At 31.9% G+C, this 25,699-nt stretch overlaps 1 protein-coding gene across 1 annotated transcript in view; it reads right to left on the bottom strand.

Annotated features, from left to right (window-relative positions):
* The window catches only part of ERGIC2 (ERGIC and golgi 2), a 39,960-nt gene continuing 14,261 nt past the window's right edge, over window positions 1-25,699 (bottom strand). Inside the window, exons 6-14 of the mRNA XM_016152028.2 lie at window positions 21,934-21,974; window positions 17,821-17,922; window positions 16,550-16,645; window positions 13,914-13,969; window positions 12,946-13,044; window positions 7,120-7,217; window positions 4,678-4,840; window positions 3,560-3,642; window positions 1-3,395 (exon numbers count right to left, since the gene is read on the bottom strand). Coding sequence (XP_016007514.1) covers window positions 3,333-3,395; window positions 3,560-3,642; window positions 4,678-4,840; window positions 7,120-7,217; window positions 12,946-13,044; window positions 13,914-13,969; window positions 16,550-16,645; window positions 17,821-17,922; window positions 21,934-21,974 — 801 coding nt within the window. The 3' untranslated portion in view covers window positions 1-3,332. The remainder of the gene's footprint in view (window positions 3,396-3,559; window positions 3,643-4,677; window positions 4,841-7,119; window positions 7,218-12,945; window positions 13,045-13,913; window positions 13,970-16,549; window positions 16,646-17,820; window positions 17,923-21,933; window positions 21,975-25,699) is intronic.

The raw sequence follows: 25,699 nt of genomic DNA, 5'->3' as shown, positions 1-25,699 counted from the left end.
CAAAATTCCAAGGCTGTTTATTTCTTACCCTTAATGCAAAGCGATTTCATTACTAAAGAAATATTTTGAAAGGGGCAAAAACTACAATAAGGATATACTGGAAATTAAATCTAGGCGCCATACCATAAGGTAGTGAACAAATGGTGATCTATTTGGACACTTAACAAAGGGTGACTGTGACTCTCTCGGGCTTGCTCAAGGTTTGCTAGGGTTCCAACCAGAGGGGAAAAACTTTATGGGGGCATGGTGAGATTTTAAAGGTCATAACTCTCAGGTTTAAGGAATTTTTAAACAATCAAAAGTATTCATATTGAACTCAAGTTCAAGATTCAGAGTTGCAAATTTTGAAGAAGACTTGCATATAAATTTTTCATACTTGAATTACTCAACATAAAAAAGAATTCATAATATAGCTCCTCTTACACCTTTATAAAATTAGGAGATCTTAGTCATTACTTTAGGAATTCCTAAGTTTGTATTAAGGATTGTAAATTTTGTTTGGATCTGTAATTAATTATAAAAATTCAGTGATTTCTATCGCAAAATATATATGAGAAAAGTGTGATATTAATCATCTAAATTGAAAGTTATAATTTTGTAGTTCTGACAAATATTAAGCTTTTTCCAGGAGGTAGTGTTAAGTGTACAAATACTGCAGCAGAGAATTCACCTAAATATTTCATCTCTTCTTAAAGGCCAATGTATGCAAACATAATTTTTAAAAAATCCATTTTACATAACTTGAGGTTTTAACTTTTAAAATATCTAGGCTGAAATATATACAATTTAAAAAATATTTAGATTGAAATATATACATGTAGATATTATGAACACCTTACTCAAATGAAAAGGACTGAGTAGTAAAGTTAGGTATCCTACTGGAGGTAGGCAGAAGCCAACGTGCGTAATAAGTAGTCAGTATAGTACAGTGTTCTCTCTAATGAGAAATAAACATTTGGTGAAATCCAAACTCCTAACAAATCTTAATATGCAGATACACTTCATCATTTGTCATCTAAAGGCTGGTCAGAATCTTAATGCTCTGATTGCCAAAAATGTGTCTCTGCTATTTGAGGAGTTTCAGTTGGAAACATTTAACTTTTATAATGAAATTCAATGGCAAAGCAGGATTTTGCTTTGAAGATTATTTTATAGTTTTAATGGGATAGATTAATTCCATTAAAATTTTAAAATGGTATTTGGCAAACATGGAAATATTCAAAATCATACATAATTTTTAAAATTAATTTTAAATTTCTTTTTAAAGATATGTAACTTATAATTCTACTCAAGAAAATAATTCGAAATCATTATTGTCGTTCTTCCCATTAAAGAAAAAAACTGAAATATTCTTGAACTTAAGTAGTCAAAATTCTAATTCTCTTCTGTTAAAATTCCTTTTGAGAGATGTTCTATTAGTTCCTAGTCTAATTTTGTTGGAAAGAATATCTGAAGAAACCAAAAACACAGAGAAGGCCCATCTACTATTTGGAATTTTCTGGATTCAAAATTCTTTCAAAGGATATTATGTCACATGTATTAATCAGTTAACTTCATGGCTCTTAATGATAAATTGTATGTTTTAAACATTGATTCTTCTGTTATTTTCTGCAAAATATCATTCAACATAAACTTTACTACAAAGTAGTTTTATCAGCATTTCTCCTCTCCGTTACATTACTGTCCCAATTGTTTTCAAGAAATCATTGTTTTTAACCTTTTAAAAATATCCATTTGAAAAACTATAACTTGTGACAGCCTATTCTCTAAAAATCATTATATAAATCTAATCTTTTTAGTCTTGGCCCTGTTATTTACCTGAAGTTTTTGTTCCCCCATTTCTCTAACTGGTTTAAAGCAAGGGTCCCCAACTCCTAGGCAACCATGGCTCAGTACCAGTCCGTGGCCTGTTAGGAACCGGGCCACACAGCAGGAGGTGAGCAGCAGGCCAGCGAGCAAAGCTTTATCTGTATTTGCAGCCGTTCCCCTGCGCTAGCATCACTGTCTCAGCTCCATCTCAGTTCATTAGGCATTAGATTCTCATAGGAGCACTGGTCTCTGGTGCCAAAAAGGTTGGGGACTGCTGGTTTAAATCATGGGGATTGGCTGATTATTTTCTACTATCATTAAGTATTACAAAAGGAAAACTGATGTTGGTACACGTATTCTAAATATAGTTTTTAATGTCACCTGAATATCTCCTTCTCATTATTTTTAATCTTTTATAGTCTGAAAATTTAAAATCAACCCTTAAATAGTAAGAAAGTCATGACGACACAATCTAATATAGAATCAATCACATTCAGGACACTGAATGCCGATGCTTCTTTCATCCAGGTTTATAGCTTAACAGACACTGTTTAATATGATAATCTCAGATATGACATTATCTTTTCTTAAATACCTGCCTCACATTTCTATTTTATTTAAAATTACCCTGTTGCCCAATCACCAAACCACATATAAACTATTCTTTTCCTCTCAATAGTTTACAAACTGATAATTTTCATCATCAGTAGTGGATCTTTTTATTACTCACAACCTGCTTCCAAAGTATACCAATATAATTTAATGATCAGATTAGGAAATTTAGCATTTTTTTAAAAATATGCTTTCTTCTCCCTGTATAAGTGCTCACTATACAATTTGTGAATGAAACCTCTGTTATCTATTATAGTATCTATGTTCCTGCCTCTGTAAGAATGCATCTTAGTCTTCCAAGACTCTACCTTGAACAGTTAAAAAAGTCAATTGCTAAAGTTTAAAGAAAAGCAGTTACCTTCATAAGACCAAATTATTGGATAAATGGTCTTGTCATTATGGCTTAACATTAATATGGCTATAGCCTGGGGACCCATCCCTGTTTTCCCTTATTAACAATGTGACCTGATCACAACTTTTTAAAGTCTAGATTAGTTTTCCATATGTTTTACATATTTTATTCTGACATCACATATTTTAAAAACAAAAAGACGCAAACATTTGCACTTATTAATGCATTTTTCTTTAGCTGTCGTTTGACTTCTTTCAGACTCTTCAAGGCTGATTTCGATACTGCCCATTTGCTGTGAAAATATCACAAGTGGTCATCTTCAAAGCAATATTCCAGTTGGGCTTATTCACTGATTAGCTGCATAATATCTTCTAGGACATTTGTAATAGACACAACATATATAGGATTTCAGTTTGGGTTTTTTTTCTTTTTTTTTCTAGATATGATTCCTGCTTCTCATTCATATTTCTTTTCTTTGAATATATTGCACAATATTTTACTATTAAAAAAAGGTTTTAAGTCTCAGGCAAAAAAGTTTTTCTCCTTCACTTGGGAGGTGCTAATGTGTATTATTTTCTAAAAGAGGTAAGTGGTTGTCTGTGTGGCCATCCTCAAAGGGCACCTAGGGAGAAAAAGACCAAAGCATCAATTTCATTCCTTACTCTATTTTCTCTAAACACAATGCTTTATTTTGAGCAATTTCTTTCTGGGCACCAAAGATGCCTTTTAGATTTAACAATGATACCGAGACATAGAGATCAGTACCATTTGTACTATAGTACTTACAGAATTGACAGGTTTGTAGGATCCAATTCTGAAACGACAGTAAATTATTTCAACTATAAATTTTCCAATTCCATGTAACATGCCTGTAATAAAAAGTGTTTTTAATTAAATTATGCTTTTAATAAAATTATTTCCTAAACTGCTATGTAAGACCATAAAATTAATTACAATGGAATAGATTAAGGAAGGAAGGAAAGTAGTTTGCTTGATTCACTTCCATAGTTAAAGATAAAAGACAGTGAATTTTAAACCAAATTGACTTCTTTTCAAAATCACAAGGCCATATAATTCATGACCTTGACAAAGAAACCTTTTCAAGGGTGCTTAATATATCATACCCACATAGTTATGAAAAATAAATAATACCAGCACCACAAATTTAAATGCATTTAAATGAAGCAGTGACAAAGACGTTCATAAGAAAAGCTAGTTAATCACCTAAAAACTATAATTCAAAGTTTATAAACTACCCAGCTCCATGTAATGTAGAATAGGAGTTGGGGATAAAGAAGGAACTACTTCCTTTATGAATACTTTCAAATTTTCATGATTCCAATTCTTCAAGTTATCTTTGAGAGAACTCTATAATCTCAGGGCAAAAAAGCCAAAAATCATAAAAATACTGACTGAAAATTTGGTTTCACATATCACATGGTTCGAAGAAGCATAAGATATGGTTTTTACACATTGTACAATTAAAAATACTTTAAATGAAAAAGAAAATTTACATTCAAGTGTCTACTATTTCTAGGTATTTTCTCATATAATCCTATATATAACACAACTGCAAGTTAGATATTATTATTCCCATTTTTATAGATGAGAAAACTTGAGAAAAGGTGGGTGATCTACACAAGGTTATTATTAAGTAAATGGCAGAACTTGAATTCACTTTAGGAACTTTCTAGCTCACTAAGTAATCTCCCTTAAGTCACTGAAGGCAATGAATTTAGTTATATTGGTTTAATCAATATAATTTTGAAGCTTTAGGATTAAGTCTTAAATAAAAAATTCTTTACATATCAAAACATGAAACTGTGTATATTTCTTGCTCCTTTTAAGTAAAAGCATCAGCAACACTTTCATAAATTAGACCCAAAAAAGGAATAAATCTTAACCTGTTGTTGAAAAGATTCCTCCAACAATACCACAGAGTCTTACAAAAAACTGCCAGAATGGCATATGCTCCTCAGTAACTGTCACCATAAGAGAACTGAGATCATATTTCATAAATATCCCAGAGACTCCATGGCTGCCTGCAGCATGGTTAATGACACGTTCCTAAAAGGAAAGGGAGAGATAGGAGGAGGAGAAAAACAGTATTCATGTCATCAGGTTACTTACACAGAGTTAATATGAAGCCCTACAGCCTGACTGTATGAGAGGGACAACCAATCTCTTTATGAATTGCCCTACTAGACGAAACTCTTGACAGATAATCAAACTGTCCTGTATTCTTTATGTGGTTAGCTTTTGAAGCATCAAGAGAGCAGAATCATTCTTCCCTATTTTCTCAAAAAGATCAATTTCAAGTTTTCTATTGAGCTTAAGAGCTTACAACTGTATGGCACATTCTTCACTGACCGAATAAATAAAAACTAAGTTCATATTTTAACATACTTTTTATACTATTTCTTTGCTAAGAATTTACAAAATAATCATATATACTTCCTGTCACTTAAATAGTAAAAGGGGTGAAATACATGGTGACAGAAACAAATCTAACTATGGGAGGTAAACACACAATGCCATGTATATACATGCCTCACACTTGACTTGTATACCTGGAACTTACTGGATTTCATTAGCCAATATCACAATACTAAAAAATTAAAACATTTAAATTAAAAAATAAGTAAATGATCAGATTTACAAACAAATTCACTTTGTGTGCATTTTAAACTATGAGATACAATACAAGAAGAAAACAGTGCATTAATTTGAAAGATATCAAATTGGTAGTTACGAAATAGTCACAGGAATGTAAAGTACAGCATAGAAAATATAGTAAATAATACTGTAACAATTATGTATGGTGCCAGGTGGGTATTAGACTTATTGAGTGGGAACTACTTCACAAATTACATAAATGTCTAACTAGTACATCGTACACATGAAATGTAATATTAATTGTCAACTGTAACTGAAAAACAAAAAAAAGATATCACATTTAAGCTACTGGTTCAGTTTTTAAAGGAATTTTTTTCTTAAAAGGAATGTAACTAAAATTATAAACCTACCACAGTGTGCAAACTGAGAAATATTCTATTTCATTCCATCCTGTTTACACTTCAAAATTCAAGTCTGCAAACTTTCTAATAAATTTCTATTATAGCTCAAAACAACTATGCTGCCAGAGTGCTTTGTTTGGCTTTTATGTCAGGCCCTACCTATTTTTACTAAGGTATAACTAAACTGCAAGCTTTAGGAATAAAAATTACAAGAGAAAATAAAACATTTTTATTTGAGATATTACAAAACCTCTTTTCTATTAATACAACAGAGTCTTACAAAGCCATTGATCAATAAAGTAGGTGTGCCTGTTTTCCCACAAGCTTTGTCACTGTGTAGACTGTCTGATGTTCGGGTGGTGTTGATCTTAGTTATAAATGGTTTCTCCCCACCCCTACAAAAAATGCAAGAAGCATGATATATACTTGTATACTCTTTACCTAGTCTCTCTCTATGTGAAAATGCACACCACAGACACACACAGTTATACCTACTTGGTTATTTTGCCTATGAACCATTTGAAAAGTTATAAACACAAGACACTTCACCCCTAAAATCTTCAGTATTTAATCTCCTATGAATAAGGAAAATTCTACAATTATTGAGATACAGCCATCATTAAGTTATAAGACTATCAGACGAAAACTCCATAAGGAGAAAAAGTTTTAAAAGCACTCACATTTGCCTTAGAATTCTTCTGGATACTAGTATTTGAATATTCACCATTCTTAAACACAATGATAACAAAATATGACCCCCAAAGTAAATGAGAAATCTTTTACACTGTCCAATTCTAAAACTTTAATCCTCGCTGCTCTATTTATTTATAAGACCACCCCACTCTGAGGTTGTAGAGTGTTTGTCCTCTCAATTAGATGAATACAAGCACAAATTAGGAAGGCAAACCCTCAAAATCTGTTATCTGAGCCACAAAAGCCATGCATGCCTGAGTGGGTACATTAATTTAAAAATAAGTAAAACACAGAAATCAGAGAATCTGCTGGCAGATAAGAACTTCTTATACCAATGCATGAGAAAAACACATTACAAAACTAAAATATTAAGAATAAAATAATACCATCATAGGTTAGTAATTTTAATTGAATACAAAACCTTTCAGATTTAAAAAATCAACTTCTTTTCTTGCTCTAGGACATATGTACCTATTTCTGATATTTTCTAGGTTCAAAATAATATGTTAATGCATTTGAAAACTTTCACAAATTCTAAATAGGGGCGGGCACCAATTGAAACTACAAACTTATTTTGTAGCAGGAGGACAATAAAATGCTTCAAAAAATCATTTTTTTCAGTTGGATTCAACTTACCCTTTCTGTTACAGAAAATTGATGGGTGTCTGCTGAAATTTTATATGTATGTAGTTTTGTTGGCACAACTGTAATAAAATATTGGAACATCTGGTTGTCTAGAATAAAAGCAAAATGTATTTTTGTCATCAATCCAGTAACAATGACACTACTGCCAAATATATCCTCCTTCTATTAAATATGCTTAGTCTGAAATTTAATGCTACATAAGACAATGTTTTAAAAAAAATAATTTTAAAACAATCAATGAAGGCAATATGTTCATACTTGGTAAAACAAGTTCTCAGTAAGCATAAAATAGTCACACACACACACTTTTTAAAAGATGAACTAGTGACTTAGATACCTTTATAATCATCATCATCCTTTTATCAAATATGGAAAAGTAACATTTCTTTAACAGAAATTAATAAGGCTAAAATTAAGATAGTATAACCACCATTGGACCCATTTTCAGAGTACTAATAAACTAAAGTTGAATTAGCCAACCTTTAGATAAATGTAAGAAATGGATACTATAGCAAAGACAAGAAACTATTTAATGATGGCCTAGAGTTTCTGTGTAATCAAAATCCCATATTTATATAGTCATTAGACATTCTAGGTTCAATACAAATCATAAATACCAGTATATTACCAATTATTATTTAATTTTAAATAATTAACAGTTCATATAGTACAAAACATTGATTCTCTAGGTATATTTCTAAAAAAATTATGTTTGACCTGAAAACAGATGTACTTCACACCACATGGTAGTAATTATCCATAAAATTGTGTGTACATAAACAAAATGCATTAATTTTAAACAAATGATTCGATAAATTTTAGCAAATGTATTTATCCATATGATCACCACCACAATCAAAATATAAAACATTTTCATCACCTCAGAAAGTTTTTTGTATCCCTTAATGGTTAATCCACTTTAGCTCTGGCCCTGGGCCAACCATTAATCTACTTTCTATTGTCATAAATTAGTTTTGCGTCTTCTAGAATTTCATATAAATGGAGGCACACAGTATATACATTTCTGCGTCTAGCTTTTTTTGCTCAGCATGAATGAATTTTTATTTCCATCGGTCCAATTTCTCTGTCTCTTATCTCAGCGTAATTCAGAATAGGGGAGGAAAGGGTAAAACTGTAGAGAAGAGGAAGAGAAGTAATGTGTAATGGTTTCTTCAAATACCAACATTAAATGAGTTTCTAAAATAATAAAGCAAAGCCTATTTTAATTTCACCACTTCTTATTTCTCCTACTACTTGTACCAATATAATTTTCCAAAACGAAGTTTTTAACAAGTTTTTCCACTATTGATTTCAGCTTAATATCCTAAACATTATCATAGACAATATTAGGACAAAAGGATGTTAGCTTTGTCTACCACTGATAGATGGCATATCAACTGTGGATGGTCTTCGGTTTCATCCTTTAAGTAGTTCTTTGATGTAAGGTGAACAGCTCAAGGCTTGGCTTAGTTTTGAAGTGTTTTACAGATAAACTCCAACATGTCATAGAGAGAGCAAGGGGAAAGTGCTAGGAGAAAAAACGGTGTTCAGGTAACTATTTATGAAAAAAAAAAATGAAATTGAGAGTAGTGAGGCAATAAATAATGCTGTATACACAGGTGGGATAATTAGACTTGGAAGCAAAATTTAAGGACAAAGGGAACTTCACCACATGTGAGGAGTGAAGAGCCAATGCAATGAATAATAATCACCAAGCGTCAAAGAAATATGACGAGAAAAACTGGAAACCATTTAAGCTGTGGCCAAAGACCTACTGAAGACCTATCTGTCTAATGTTAATTGAAGAAAGGGCTATCAGTTTGTTAAATAATTTCATTACCAGGCCGGGAATGGGGGTAGGGAATACGGTTGAATGAATTTTGTTGGAAGCCACTAATTGTAATAAAGGTTGTATGTCCAAATCTGCACAGTATTAAAGATGTAACCGCTAGGTAATCCCTTCAAAACTTCTGGAGAACATAAAGGAGGAGATGGTTACCTTAACACAGCAGATTTATAATGCTGATTTTTTTGAAAAAGAGGCCCAATAAGAAATCCATTAGGAAAAAGAAGGGTATATCTGCTTTAAAGCTTTGAATAACACTCATTTGGGAGCATTTTATAATATAATTCTGCATACCTCTTAGTCTTTTTAAAGTTTGGAACAAGTAGGCTTAAAAAGAACCTTTTGAAAATGAAATCTGTTTCTATGTAGAACCCCTTTTGTGTAGACATTTATAGTTCCTTTTAGCATCTTGAAACAAAGTATTAATCAACATGTTTTCAAATGAACATCTCAAGTAATATTTAATACATTCTAGTACAGAATGAACACATACTTAAGATGAGATTATAATAGAGTTTATAATTCTCAAAATGTTTCTACTCACACATTTCCAAATTTAGTATACTCAAGTATCCTTAAATGTAAACATTTCCATATATACTCATGAATGTAAGTCAATATTCTATGTAAAACATCTTTATTGTATCTGATTACACTATGCTAAAGTATAAAATACTGACAAGAATATTAATAAATCAATTTGAATAAAAAATTAAATCCTTAATTACAGTTTTGCGAAGGCTAGAATTCCTACTAGCACAGGAAACTTTAAATATCCTTAAAAGGTCCTATAGGTGGAGCCTGTCATAGAATACATCTATTTAACAGGAGGAAAGACAACCGAAAACATCAGAAAACAATAGATGACTTGCTACAAAAGTAAAAAAAAAAAAAAAAAAAAATACATTCACATTTGGATAGACTGAAATTTTAAATGGAATAGAAGGTTTAAAACACCAGTAATAAAAGGTATCTATGCTATGTTACTTCTATTTGTGTTAATAATTAAGCCATTCTAGAATAACTCTAAGTCTCTGATGTTTGTAAAATTCTCCAGAGAGGTTTCTAAAATGTTATTCTAAAACTTTGAACCATACAAAGAAGAAAATTCTTAGAATATTGAAACTTTCTTTTGTTCTTATTCTTTCTTTGGTGAATACAGAAAAAGAGTTATGGAGGATGGGAAAAAATGGGGTAGATGATATAGAGGCTTTGTTCATCCCTCTTCCAACCAAATCAAAGATGTGACAGAAACACGGAGCAAACAGCAAGCAAAGTTGCCTGGGATCTAGATGAACAGAAGCACAACAACTAGAGAAAGTAATAATTAATCACCTGCAAAGAGAGAAGTTAGGATAAGGTGAGGATGCAAAGCTGCCTGGTCCCGAGCGGCTGAGTGGGATGGAGGCTGTGGCAGTGGCGGTGGCAGCCGGCAGCTACAGACGCCTCTTAAAGGGATCATGTCCAAGAGCGGACTGGTGCAGTGATGGACCTGCTCGCTCTGAGCACCAGTGCCAGGTGGGCTGCACGAGGAGCACCAGGTACTTAAAGAGGGACAGTGAGTTGTCGGAATCAAGCAGGAGGTGAGGTTCTTTCCTGGGCAGAAGTGCCACAGATATCTACTGTTCCTCCGTTGAGCCCTCCCCACTCCCAGTGTGTGAACACAGAGCCACCATATCATCAAACTAGATAACAGGTCACTCCACCCAAGAGACCCTGAAACTCTGCCTCCCTAAACTTATGGCCCCACCCAAACCACATCCAGTTGTGTCCTCCACGAGTCCAGTGTTCCTTGCTGAGCAGCACTAAGACTCACACTGGTGGCAGCTGGCCTCAGTTTCTGGTGTGGTTTCTTGAGGCAATTATAAGCATAGCATCTGGGGACTGCTTGCTGAATTTTAACAGGTGGCCCCGAAGGGGCACAGGCTGGGGCTAAACTTGGTCTGTAGCTGAATCCCTCTCAGGACTGTGCTTCTGGACATCCACTACACAAAGCCACGCCAAAAAGACCAAGAGACTTAGGAGCTTGGCTTAGTACATAGAAACAGACATGGAAAGGAAGCCAAAATGGGAAGACAAAGAAGCAGAAAGCCATATGAGAGAACAGAACAGAGATCTAGGAATAATGGAGTCAAGGAAGCTAACAGATGCAGAGTTCAAAACACTGGTTATAAAGATGCTCAATGAATTTAGGGGAAGTGTAGATGAATTCAGTGAGAACTTTAACATAGAGATAAAAAACATAAAAATGGAATTGGAAATTATAAAAAGGAACCAGTTAGAAATGAAGAGCACATTATCTGAGATGAAGAGTGTATTACAGGGAATCATTGGAGTGGATAAAGAAGAGGATTGAACCACAGATATTGAGGATGGGGAAACCAAGGACACTCAATCAGAATGGCAAGAAAAAAGAAGCCAACACTATAATAATTATTTAAGGAGCCCATGGGACACAATTAAATGTAAAAATATCCTTGCCGTAAGGGTACCGAAAGGAAAACAAGAAGTTGAAGAGCTATTTGAAGAAACAACGATGGAAAACTTCCTTCACCTGGTGAAGGACATAGACATACAACCCAAGAAGCTCATAGAGTCCCAAAAAAGATGAACCCAAAGAGGCCAACATCAAGACACATTACAATTAAAATGCCAATGGTTAAATACAAAGAGAAAATCTTACAAGAAGCAAGAAAAAAGTAGTTACCTACAAGGAAGCACCCATAAGACTGGCAAAAGAAACTATGCAGGACAGAAGGCATGGCACGAAATAGTCAACATGATGAAAACTCAGGACCTACAACCAAGAATACTTTATCCATCAAAGGTATCAGTTACAATCGAAAGACAGGTAAAGAGCATCACGGACAAAAATAAGCTAAAGGAATTTATCAACACCAAGCCAGTATTATAGTAAATGTTGAAGGAACTTCTTTAAGAAAAAAAAGCATGTATCTAAAACAGGAATAAAGAATGGTAATAACTACATTCCCATCAACAAGTACCTCAAATAGAAAAGAATTAAGTGCTTCAACCAAAAGAGGGAGTGGCTGAATGGATAAGAAAATAAGACCCCTACATATGCTGCCTACAAGAGACTCTCTTCAGATTAAAAGACACACACAGACTAAAAGAAAGAAGATGGAAAAAGATATTGTCTGGATAGATCTAGAGGGTATTATGCTGAATGTAATGTGTCGGATACAGAAAGATGAATTTTGCATGATTTCATACACATGTGGAATCTAAAGAACAAAATAAACAACAACAAAAAACATGGAAATAAACTCATAGAAATAGGGAATATTTTGAGGGCTACTAGATGGGAGAGGGTTTGGGGGATGGCAAAAAAGGGCAAAGGGATTAAGAAATACAAATGGATAGTTACAAAATAAACACAGAGACATAAAGTACAGCATAAGGAAAATAGTTAATAATGTTGTAATAAACATGTAAGGGGGAAGACGGGGACTTGATTTAGCGAGATGATCACTTTGTTAGTTAGACAGATCTCTAATCACTATGCCATACAACCGAAACTATTATTGTATGCCAACTAAAAACTCATTGAATTGTACAACTCATTGAATTGTACAATGTAAATATGAGCAACTAATTGTCTATTATATTTCAATAAAGCCAGAAAAAGAAAAGCAGTCATACCCTAAAAACAAATTAACCGTTCATATATTTAGAGACCTTTTAAATTCTACAACTCCACCAGCCTATATTTAATTTTTTAGTCTCTTCTATGCCTCTGTTTTTAGTATCTAAATTTTATCTCCTACTAAAACAGAGTCTATCTGCACACAACTCCACTTGAAAATGATCAAACATTTAAACCACTTGAAGATTTATCTGTTTATCTGTTACAAGAGGGTTAGGAAGAGGATTATTAAAAATGTATTAATATTAAAATATAAGAACAATTGCTTACGTGTAAATTCCAACTATAACTATTAAGTACTTACGATCTTCGGCAATTTTTTCAGTTCCATCTAAAGGGTTAATAATTCCTGGAACGAGTTCTCCAAAAGACAAATGATCTATTCTGTGAGAAAAGTTGTATGCTAAGAGGCAAAATATAAAACCAATTAAGTAGAGAAATTATATTATTCAAAACACATATTATAGATTGGTTCATAATCTTATCTAATTTCAAATAAAAATACCTAAAATCTGCAGGTATAACAATGTACTATTTAAAACAATAATTTTGAGAGAAATGCTTATAAATATGTGGGAATTAAAAATATAAGGTTAAGTAAATTCTGATAAAATGATATATCTCTAATTTCATGATTATATATAAATTGACATCTAAAAAATATTATATGTCTTTCCTGGTCCAAATCATCACATAGTAATAGGATTGTATTGTTAGAATAACTGGGATGATGTCCATGAAGCCAAATAATGAAAATGATCAGATAATACGCTGTTAAATGTAATATAAGTGATTTTTTATGGAATTTATTACTTGTTTTATTCTCTAGAGCAGACTTTAAAAACTAAGTTTTATGATAATCACTGTAAGAAACTAACTTGAGTACTTTATATGTACATGTATATATGTCCATATTTAGATTTTTGTATTGAAATATACCTCAAATATATTTTCTTCATTATCCATTAGATTAGCATAAATTTGTACAAAGTGATATAAAGAATACCAAGACTCCTCCCTAACTTTAGCAACTTTTGAGGCATGACTAAATATAAATACAAATTGTCTATAAATAGCTTAAAGACAAAATAAAATGGATTAGAATCAATAAATCTAATCATTTCTTTTCTCCTTTGGATATCTTGTTTTCAAACAGCCCACTTTCAAAGCCCTACCTTGCACCTGCACTAAAAAATTAACAAACAAACAAACAAAAAACACTTTTTTTCCTCAAAGGCCTCTTTATAGAGAAAATCTTCAGAAACTGCTTACAGTCATGGTTGACAAGTGCTGCCAAATGTGCATGACCTCGGGGATGTGGAATTGCCCTGAAAGGAGGAAAAAAAGATTAAAGTAATAACATTTAAAAATATAGCTAATTACAATTATAAAAGAGATCTTTCCTAAGTTATATAATTTTCTTAATATAAAATAAGAACATACTTGGACTATGATTTAAGTAGGTGAGTCTACTCATTTCAGCAATATAATAAGCTGGGGGTTGGCAAAAATTTTCTGTAAAGAGCCAGGCAGTAAATATTTTAGGCTTTGAAAGCCAAGGGCAAAATTGAAGATATCATATAGTTAGGTACATGATGGGAGAGAAAACAAATTTTCACAAGCTTTAATTAAGCACGACTATGTTCCAGTAAAACTTTATTTTTAGATACTGAAATCTGAATTTCATATTTTTTATGTGCTCTGATATATTATTCCATTAATTTTCAGTGAAGGAAAGGTTGTTTGAAAATTGTGGGGCACTGAGGGGAGGTTATTTTCAGTTGACATGGTTATTTAGGAGGAGTAGCTACTGGCATTTAGTGGATAACAGCACAAGGCATCCTGCAGTACAATGACAGTCACACACAAAAATATTGTCCCACATTTTACATGACTTCCAACACTCTAAGTGGCATTTATATAGGTGAAAAACCTATGTATAATGATCTGGGTCTAGAATTTAACTCCATTTACCTATACAAAATACTTTGTTGTAGTAAATTTCCCAGGAAATAGAGGGAATGTTGTTATTTTGTTTTGTTTACAGTATTACAAAGAGCTGTTCACTATTTCAGAATATTACCTCATCAACTGAAATACCATTTATGATATCTGAGTGGCCAATACATGTGTTTTAGTCTCCATTTATAGCTGTTGTATATCTAATGCTTCTACATATAAGTGGCAAGCATCTGCCTACTTCCCTACCTTATCTAATGTATTCATGCTGAAGAACTTGCATATTGAAATATTATATTATAAATCATGTTCTTTTTATTTCTCCTTTATAATACAGTTGAGAATGATACTGTGCCTGGGAGGTAATGTGAGATCTTCAAAAAGATCAATGTTGAACTTGATAAATCTAGTACCAAAAAATTAAGAGTGGGTTTATAGAATATCCCAGAGATGATAAGGATAAGGTACAAACCAAATACTTTTCCATTTGGCTTCTCTTATTGCTGGTATGAGTTACACTGCATGAAGGGAGACACGAAACTGGGAACAAAGACCATAATAAATAGAGGCTCAAACGGTATTTGTCAAAGTTACTCTTTTTAGTTAGTTTTGGAGTAATAAAATCTTCTAAATTTCTTTGAGCCAACTATTATTGACCTGTATGATACCAAGAAATTGTAAAGTTCCCATCTACAGGTTGAGGATGGGGAGAATGGGTGCTGTCAACAGTAACAAAACAACAAAAAATGAATGTTAAGAGTAGGACAACGAAGACAAAGAAATGTTTGATCTGATAACTGTAAACACTGAAATAATCATGCATAAAAGCCTAATGCTATCTTTCTATTCGTGTGTGTGTGTGTGTGTGTGTGTGTGTGTGTATGTGTGTATCTCCAGCCACTGTCTTTCCTGCTTTGCAACCTTTCTCTCTGATGCCCTTCTCTCCTTTATATACAAAATTCCTAATCAGTTACTGGTTTGAATGCTATTAAAGTTTTCCTCAATAAAGTCTCTGCTGACTTACAGAGTAGGTAGGGTTATATAATTTCTTATCAGCCATATTTCTCCTTGACAGCTTTGCTATAACTATAATTAAATAATCATTAGTATAATTCACTGTTTAATATTTGGACTCTCACAGAATGTCAGCACCACAAGGACAAAAACCTTTTTCTTTTTTTCAGTTTCACCCTTGGTATCTAGCATGGTACTTGGTGCCTAGAAAGTACTCATCAAAAACTGTCTTTTACAATGAAGAATTGCTCAGCTCTGCAACTTAGGAAGGAACAAGGGAAGGGAGGAGGCAGGGAGAGAGGGAGGGAAGATCAGAAAATCTATTTATTCATTCAGAAATGTACTGAGTATTTACTGTATAACAAGTTCTGTGCTGGGTGTTATTTATGAAGGTTGGTGGTCTAATATTTTTTCTTAACTTCCACCTAATATAACTTTATCCCAGACACGATGAATATCTAACAACGTCAAAATACTTGTCTAAACTAAGGGATTTGAGATCCTGAATAATGTTAGGGATTACATTTTGATGATGATTGCAAAACGAAACAAAACAAAACAAAAAAAAAACAACAACAAAAACCAACTACCATGCAAGCAAAATGAATAAACTAAAGAAATGACTAGGTAAGAGTTGTTTGGCTACTAAAACTTGTCAAGTAGGTTTTAGTTCATATTTACCTACAGCTCACTTCTTTAATATATAAAATATGACATGACTATTTAACATTTCAAGTAGTTTTTAAAGTTAGTAGTCGTCTCTGTCCTGAGAGTAAAGCCCTGAACATCAGTCTTGAAACATCAAAAATATAAATACACAACATTTTAAACAGTCCTTCACTAGTTAGTAATATATTATTTGATGAGCAAAGAATTTATTTTTAACCACACTGCCAACTTGTCTAAAGGATTTTCAGTAGGTGAAAAGAACATACTTGCCCACAGTTATGTGAAAATTTCCTGCTACTTTATTGACATAGAGATGACCACGAATTCTGCAAGCATCTGGAGGCTGTGATGAATCATCTTCCCTATTACAACAAGATATGTTAAAATTGCTTACAGAACATTCAATAAGGTCAGCATTTCATGGTAAAACAATTTAGTAGAGAGAAAAAATCCTTAAAGATCAATTTTTAGGTAATGTTATAAATGTCAAAAACAGAAACTCAGGTTTTTGAAGTCTATATTTATATTAAAAAACCACATCTGTAAAATGGAAAAAAAAATTGCTTAATTATCATATATATTTAACAAATATAAAATTCCATGGTTCTCAAATGTAACTAGAGGACTATGCAATGATAGAAGATTAAAAGTAAAGAATGAGTCCAACAAAGATATATTTTCGTTATCTGTTTTTGCCACTTTGTAGGGCAGAGGAGGATGGGAATAAGAATGATATAAGGGAAGGGCATGCTGTCTAAGTTCAAAGAGACAATGACATTTTCTTCCTAAGCAAATGTGAAGCCTAGAGTTTTAAATTTAAATGATCATTTTTATGATTATAGCATTTCTGAACATTAGCTATTCTAATCTATAAAGGAAAAGAAAGTAAAATAAAAAACAAATTCCTCATCAAAATTTATACACCATCGTAATGATAAATACAATTCATTTGTTCTTAAAACCTAATATAATTTTATAAGGAGGTATACCTTATATATATAAAAGAGAAAATTAAATGAAAATGATTGACCCTTAAACGATGTAAGTATTGGGGGTGCTGACTCCCACATAGTCAAAAATCCATGTATAGCTTTTGAATTCCTCCAAACTTAACTATATAGTTGGTTCTTTGGTATCAGCAGGGGATTGGTTCCAGAACCCAAAGATACCAAAATCTGCAGATGCTCAAGTCCTCTATATAAAATGGCATAGTTCAATGCATACAATCAGCCCTTCTCATCTGTGAACTCCCAACCATGGATAAAGAACAGTACAGGTAGTTATTGAAAAAAAAAAACCTGCCTGTAATTGGACCTGCGTAGTTCAAACTCATGTTGTTCAAGGATTAGCTGTAATATTATTTGTGATAATCTTGATCAATATCATAGGCTATAAATTGTACAGTAAAAAAGATATCTTCTTCATACAGAATGATTATATTTTCTGAGAAATGAGATTCAGAGGACTAAATCAATAATAAAATTATGTCAAAGGAAATTCATAATAAATAGTTGCACATTTAAAATATACATCTCACCTTGGTGGAAGTGCTGTTGATGAACTTTTAAAAGCACTTTTAAATATCACATCTTGAAGTGAATGTTCTTCTTGCAGTCTACTCTGAATCAGCTGCAGCATCCTAAATATAACGCGAACAAGCAATAGTTTATAAATATGGTTAAGGTACACAAAGAAAGCCAACACTTTTTAAAATATTACAATAGTTAGCTGAATTAGCTAAGCCACACATTTATTATTACAAGACTTTATTTTTAAAAAAAGTACCAAGTTTTCTTTGGTCATTTTTCTTAAAAAGTAAAAAAAGCAAGGTAAGGTGGCTACGGGTATAACAGCTGGGCTCCACAATAAGCCTGTCTGCCTCCATCAATAATGGACATGCAGTCTGGTTCACTAAGAAGGAGCTTTTGCTTACCTAAATATCTAAATACGTCTTTCATGCATGCATGCGGCAATTACAAAATCCTTACTTTTTGTCAGTCATTGAATAAAGTATTACAGACACACAAAATAAGACAATTAAGGGGACACACAATAATTCTGATAGACTTAAAGTGAGAGATTACTGGGGTAAAACCCATAGCACAAGTATGCAATTCTCATTACAAACCAGGCCACAGTGCCACTTAATATCACCTAGTGTCTCTTTTTTCCAAAGACACCTGAACTTTATTCTATGACAAGACCATTCCAAATAAAATATTCTGCTCTAGCTATAATTTTTAAAAAGAATATCAGCATCTAAGGCATAAAATTATAGAGAACGAAGTATACATTTAAGAATCCATGTGATTCTTTTAAAATATACCTAGCCACAAAGAGTAAATTAGTTGCTTGAATATTTTTTTACAAAATTATTACATTCACAATAACTTATGAAATTACTCATTCTAAACAACAAAATCAAGAATAAAAGCTTTTCCTCTAACACTTCTACCACTGAGACTTAATATCTCCTACCATTATTAGCAACAACTTTGCCTTTTTAGATATGATTCTATTTTACTTCCTTAATTTCTCTATTTTAACTAACATCCAAAGTCATTTGTATTAAAGTTTGAACTCTTCAAGTGAAAAATTATACACAGAGGGCAAAGAGAATGAACCAACAAAACACAGAGGATTTTTAGGGCAGCAAAACTATTCTATAGATATTATAATGGTGGATACATGTCATCATACGTTTGTCAAAATTCACAGAATATATAACACCAAGAGTGATTCCTAATGTAAACCATGGACTTAGAGTGATAATGATGTGTCCATGTAGGCTCAAAGATTGTATGAAATGTACCACTCCAATGTCAGATGTTGATAATGGCAGAGGCTGTGCATGTGTGGGGGCAAAAGGTATTTGGGAACTCTATTTTTCACTCAAAAACTACTCTTTCTCTCTCTCTCTCTCTCTCTCTCTCTATACACACACACACACACACACACACACACACATATATAAATGTGTATGTATATATATATACATGTATACACACACACATACATACATATAAATAACTGAAAAATTATAAACAAATACAGGTAATCAAAAAAAGAATCAAATGTAAATCTGATAATATATCACATCCTACTATAATAAAAAATATATTCTAGAAGTGCAAGTGGTGATATACTGATGTACCATCCACTAAAAACCCTAGTAATACAGGCCAATTTAAAATAACAAATCAGTTTTAGGCTATAAATTTAGTTCAGAATAAATCTTAAATCTAGAAAAAGCAGAGATCAGAAAGGCTATATCCAGGGACTCAGATTTACTGCTACTGAGAGAGATTAATTAGAATGCCAAATATTTTAAGAAAGAAGAACATCACAAGAGAAAACTCAGATCTCTTTTTAGCAAATTCTAAAGGTAAAGAACATTTTGGTAAATACATTATTCAGGATGTCAAGGCTTAAATACCTCTAGTCCATTCAATAATATTTGTTTAAAAGCAGAACACCATTATCTAGGAAGCCTCAAGAAGCCAGGTCCCACCTTCAGAAGACTTAAAATCTTTGGATATAATGCTAGCAGAAATTGAAAGCTTCATATTTTTGTATGTCTAGTATTTCTAGAGTTTAACTTTTAGTGCAGAGCAGTGGGAAAAGAGGTTAATGACATCAAACTATATGTAGGGAGTGTGTGAGTGCGTGTGTGTAACTTCTACCTCAAATATACCAATAAATATCCAAGCTTATATTCCATATATGAAGATACATAGAAAATGTACTATGATGGAAAATGTCTAACATTTTAACAATAAAAACACAATCTCTGCTCCCACTTATTACTAGTCTTGAGCAATGAATAAAATTCCAAATGAAAGGTGGCTTCTCACTTTAATATGTCCAGTTTAAAGCAACAGTTCATCTCTAGATGCTTTTCTACTAAAGCACTAGAAACCCAGAGACATCTAAGGCTTAGTTCTTTTGTTCAACTACATTTAATTTCAACCTTAATTTTAAAATCTCCCCAAATGGTGAAACTGGAAATCAAAAGAGAATGCCTCTAAAATATAATTAGGGACTGAAAAGAAAATTTAAAGAAAGATGGGTAAAAAATACCTATTTGTAATAATAAAGTTAGGTAATAAAAATATTTATTTGTAATAAAGTCTTTCTAAGCAAAAGACATAACCTGGAGACCAAAAAAGAAAAAAAAAAGTCTATGGTACTGGGGGTAGGGGAACTACTTATAACAAAGGACTAATTTCTTTAATATACAAAAGATTCTTTAGAGTTAGGGAAAAAACCAATAACCAAGCAAACTAGGTAAACAGCATGAATGAGCAAGTTCACATACAAAAGAGTACAATGGAAAAAAACCTTTTTAATTGATACATTAAAAAATGCTAATTAAAACAAGTACAATACAATTTTTCACCCATTAAAATGGCAAAAATAAAAAAAGTTCTTGCTATTGTTGAGACTATACAGAAATGAGTACTCTCACATAGTTTAAGTGAAACTATTTTGCTAAGACATTTGCCATTATCAAAATTTTTTCCAGTTTTATTAAGATATAATTGACAGATAGCATTATATAAGGTATACAAAATACGATTTGATTATGTAGCTATCACAAAATAATTACAATAAGTTTAGTTAACAACCATCACACTTCATTGAGTTAAATTTTTTTCCTTTGTGATGAAAACATATCAATTTTTTTTTACTCGCTAATTCCCCCCTACTCTCACTTCTACCCCCACTTCCACCCCTGACCTATGGATGTTTCCGTTTTCCCTTAAGAACCTGATCTCTGAAGGCAAGGCGTCTCCTCCCACACACTTGCAGCATGCACCCTCTACTTGGCTCTACTTGGGGAGCGAACCCAGGACCTTCTGTGTGTAAAGCAGGTATGCTAGCCACTACACCGTGGAGTCACCCCCTCAAAAATGTTAATTACATATCCCCTGGAAGAGAAATTCCATTTCTAGAAACTACATACACGAACACACACAAACACGCATACAAGTATATAAGAAATTAGGTTCAAGAATTTTCACTGATTATTGTTTTTAATATTTGAACCTTACAAGTAATCTAAATACCTGTCAATAACAATACAATAAATTAGTTTATACATAAAATGGACTACTATATGTAGTGATGTGAGATGTACAAAATATAACGTTAGATAAAAAAACGAACTATAGAAAAAACATATGGAATGATCCCATTTGTATTAGGAACATACCAAAATGTATACGAACAGAAGATTTCTAAAAGATTACACAAGAAATTTAACTCTGATAGTTACCACTAGTCACTAGTACTAGGTTTATGAAATGAGGAGAAGGCTTTTTTTTACTTTTACTTTATATCCTTTCTATTCAAACTGAATTTGAAACAATGATCATATACTGCTTTTAAAAATTTTAAATAGTTAATAAAATTTTAAATGAAAGTGTATTCATGATTTAAAGTGCACTAGAGATGAAACTGTACATGACTTTCCTAAGATCTGATAAAATTTTTGAAAGTGTAAAGATTATATTTATATACTATATTCTGCTAATATTTCATCCAAAAAATGCCTGGAGAAATATGCTAATCTATTAATAACTCACAATAGGAAAAATAGACAAAATGTGACCTAGATTTTTATGGCCCACAATACTTTACTTATTACCTCTGCCACTCTTTTTGCTGTGGTGAAAGATCAAATATCACCTGAAATAAAGAAAAACATAATCACTAGCATTATCAATTTCTCTTGGCTTTTATGTCATAATTTTTAAAATTTTTCTTTGAACAAGAAACAAATTTAGAGTGTTGTTAAAAACAAGTATTCATTATTTACATTTAATCTTCAATAAGTCAACATTAAAAGTTTAAACATATGATGTTTTTAATCAAAAATAGTATAATAAAATTTTACTAATTAAATATTTGGCTATTATAGTTATCTACATTTAAGGGGATGGATACAAATCAGTAATCTATCATATGTACAGAATGGTATTTTAGGACTTAAAATCATTCAAATGATGTCAGCATGAAACTTAAAATGATTAAAAATGGAAAAAGAAATATATAGAGCTTAAATACAATATGCAAGCTTCCAAAGCTCATATTCTTAATGGGCTAATACTATGATGAAATCAACAGTTTTTGAAAATGAGCTAAACAATAGCACTGTAATTTTTAAATGTATTGATCAATGAAAAATAATTCAAGAAATTTTATCTAGGCACTGTCTTCATCAATTCAAAATCTTACTTGCCTACTTATAGAATCAGAGTGAAGTATGAAAGCTTCTCATGGATTGTGGCAATATTCACAATTTAATTTTGCGACAAAAGCTACACTTTTGATTTTCATAAAGGCAATTCATAAGACTATTCTTTTTAATTTATTAATATTAATTAACCCTCCATTATCAGGCCCTAACCTACTACTCTCTATAAATCCTTGCTCTTTAATAAAGTGAAAGAATCCCAGGCAAACAGATGACGCTGCATGCGACTATTCCCCAGTTACCTTGTGAATAAAATAACTGGCAATAGGGACTATGTGATTCTTCCTTTGACTTACTCAAACTGTTTAGTAGAATGCTTAGGGTAAAGGAGCTGCTGAGTAGCCTACTTTTTGCTAGCACTATGCTACTTTAATTCATTGTCTCATGTAACTTTCATAACAACCTTATAAGTTTTTTGTTATTCTTTCCCTTTTGCATATAAAGAAAAACCTCAAAAGGTAAAATATTTTTTCAAAATCACAAAGAGTAAGGGACAGTATATAAACTCAGCTCTGCCAGAGTCCTCACTTTCCCATATTTTTTTAAAAAATAATTCTTTAAAATAAAGAAATACCAATGAAATATAATAGCAAATAGCAGAATAGTAACTATCACAGTACACTGAGTAATCATGATTTAGAAACTCGTAAAGTTATTAGGGTTAAGTTTTTAATATTCAGAGTGCACATTAAAACAGTAAGAGTAAAATTTGAAAATAAATAATTTTATTTTATATTATATTAAATATACTCAATATTTTACATTACTTAAATATTTTCAAAGAAATTAGAAATAGGGAATGAATACTTAGCAGAAACATTGTTAAACATTTAAAAAATTACTGATAAAAGTATATAACTAAACATTTTTAAGTTCCTAACTTTCTAGCTGAGACATGACTTTTAATTAGATGACAGTTAAATTTAAACTTTTCTATTCCACAAGTAATTGAGATGGCAGAAACTCTTTACAATGGAATAATCAATAATCATGTCACAATTACATCATTCTAACATATTCATCAGTGCCTAATACTAACAAGACATTATGCTTCCCATTTTGTGAACTATAAAAAAGAAAGAATAAGTTAATGCTTCTCAGGAGCTTAAAATTTAGCTACAGAGACAAGCTATCCAGAAAAAAATATATAAACAAAATCAGAAACTTAATGTGAAGAAAAGGACTGACACTTAGAATATGAAGAGAATGTTAGAGAAACAACATAAATAAATTTGAAGTTCAAGATAATTAAATCTCTTCATTACCAAATTCTAAAAATGTCCAGATAAACATAAAAATTAGGACACAATTTATATCATGACTTTAAATTATTCTAAATTAGCATCCACATGCTGGAAATTTTCAAGAACTTATGCAACACAAGAATACAAGGGAGACTAAACTGAGAAAATTTATTTCACAGGACAGAAAAGTCCATGTTAGGCAGCAAGTAAAATCCTCAATTCAGAGGAATAAACAAGTGACAAAAGATAAAACACTTGAGAAAGAGGCAGTCTCCATCCAAGGAACACTTTTAGGAATTCAATCAAGTGCCAGAGACCACATGGTGAGAGAATCCCACAGTACTGTTATTTCCTAGCCATTCTGTGGCCATCTGGACAGTATTCTAAATTAAGCAAGAAGACCACCATATGCCACAGCTGCTTGCTATTGAGGATAGTCACACTGGTTAAAGAATTTACCTAAATTGAGCCTAAATTAAATGCAGGAAAGGAAATTTGGGGTGCCCTGGTGAACCACTCTGCCATCCTGGACCCATTTGTAATTTCCTCCTTTCTTTCCAAAACCATTTGTGGCTCTAATTTGACTTAAAACGCAGGATATCTAAACGATATATCTTTCTCCTTTCATCTATATCTGGAAAAAGGGAGAGGGAATAGAAACTGACATAACATTCTATTTCAATTCTCAGTCACATAATAGACCACTTCTTCCCCAATCCTAAAGATGAGCAAGAAAATCAATTTATCAGTGAGTGTATTAATATATTCATTAATTTGAAAGAAGTGGTCAATCTGAGATACTTGAGCTAATTTTCCTCTATAAAACCATTCCTAAAAATAAGAAGAAAAATGTTAATTATTTCTTAATAAGATTTAGCATCATACAGATAAAAAATGGAGTGACTGATCTGCAATATATTAGAGGTGGAAAATGTAATCACTGAATTTTAAAACATAACGAAAGCATCCAAGAGAAGACCGATCTTGCTGGATTGAGGTAATCTCATAGAACTCAAAGTTCAAAATACGTATCTAATGTAAGGATTGATAGATATTGATAATCACTCCACAAAATTCGACATCATATAATTTAAAAAACAGAAACAAAGGCATTGCTTTGAACATTAAAGCAAACAAACAAGCAAAAAAGACTTAAAAATTAAGATCACCAAGGACCAAAAAAAAAAAAAAAAAAAAACTAAAGGGGATCTACACTTGAATATAAAGGATAAATATTTGAATTTCAAAAGTGAAAGGAAAAAAAGCTAAAGTAAATGTGTTACCTACAAAGGAAAAAATAATTGTGCCGAAATGTCTATAAAGTTTGGAGTGGAAAACACCATAAAGCAAGAATTTTATCCTCAGCTAAGTTTACATGTATGAAGAACAGAATGACATAGGTAATCATGCTAAAAGTTCATAAACATAACTCACATATTCTTGCTGATAAAGTCCTTCTACAAAGTGATAAACAAACATAAAGAAACTAAGAATGCTAAAAAATTAAAACAATAGAACAGAAAGGTAAAGTTGAATAATTATTCTTAAAATAATATGAAATGTAATGCGAATGTTAAAGTACCTAATAATAGTCATCTAGACTTAAATTTCCTGATCATCCTTTAATATGCAGTAACATGGTACCTGAATTTGTAAGGTACCTAACCTCATTAAAAATTACTATGAAATCAATTTTTTGAGTGGGGTACGGAGGAGTTAGAAAGATTAAGAGTAGCAATAACAAAGTTACTTTTTCTTGAGAAATTTCTATTTTAAAAGTGTGGCTCAAAAGGCATACATATTTTTGTTGCTGTAAACTAAAAATAATCTGGTAATCAAACTGACCTAAGAGGTTTTTTTTTCCTCCACACATTCAGTTACTTTTAATTCTCCTCCATCACCTTTGATCTTTG

The sequence above is a fragment of the Rousettus aegyptiacus genome, unplaced genomic scaffold, assembly GCF_014176215.1.
Source record: "Rousettus aegyptiacus isolate mRouAeg1 unplaced genomic scaffold, mRouAeg1.p scaffold_m13_p_2, whole genome shotgun sequence".
Classification (NCBI taxonomy): domain Eukaryota; kingdom Metazoa; phylum Chordata; class Mammalia; order Chiroptera; family Pteropodidae; genus Rousettus; species Rousettus aegyptiacus.
The sequence above is the reverse complement of the archived record's forward strand: the minus strand, read 5'-3'. Positions and strand labels throughout refer to the sequence as shown.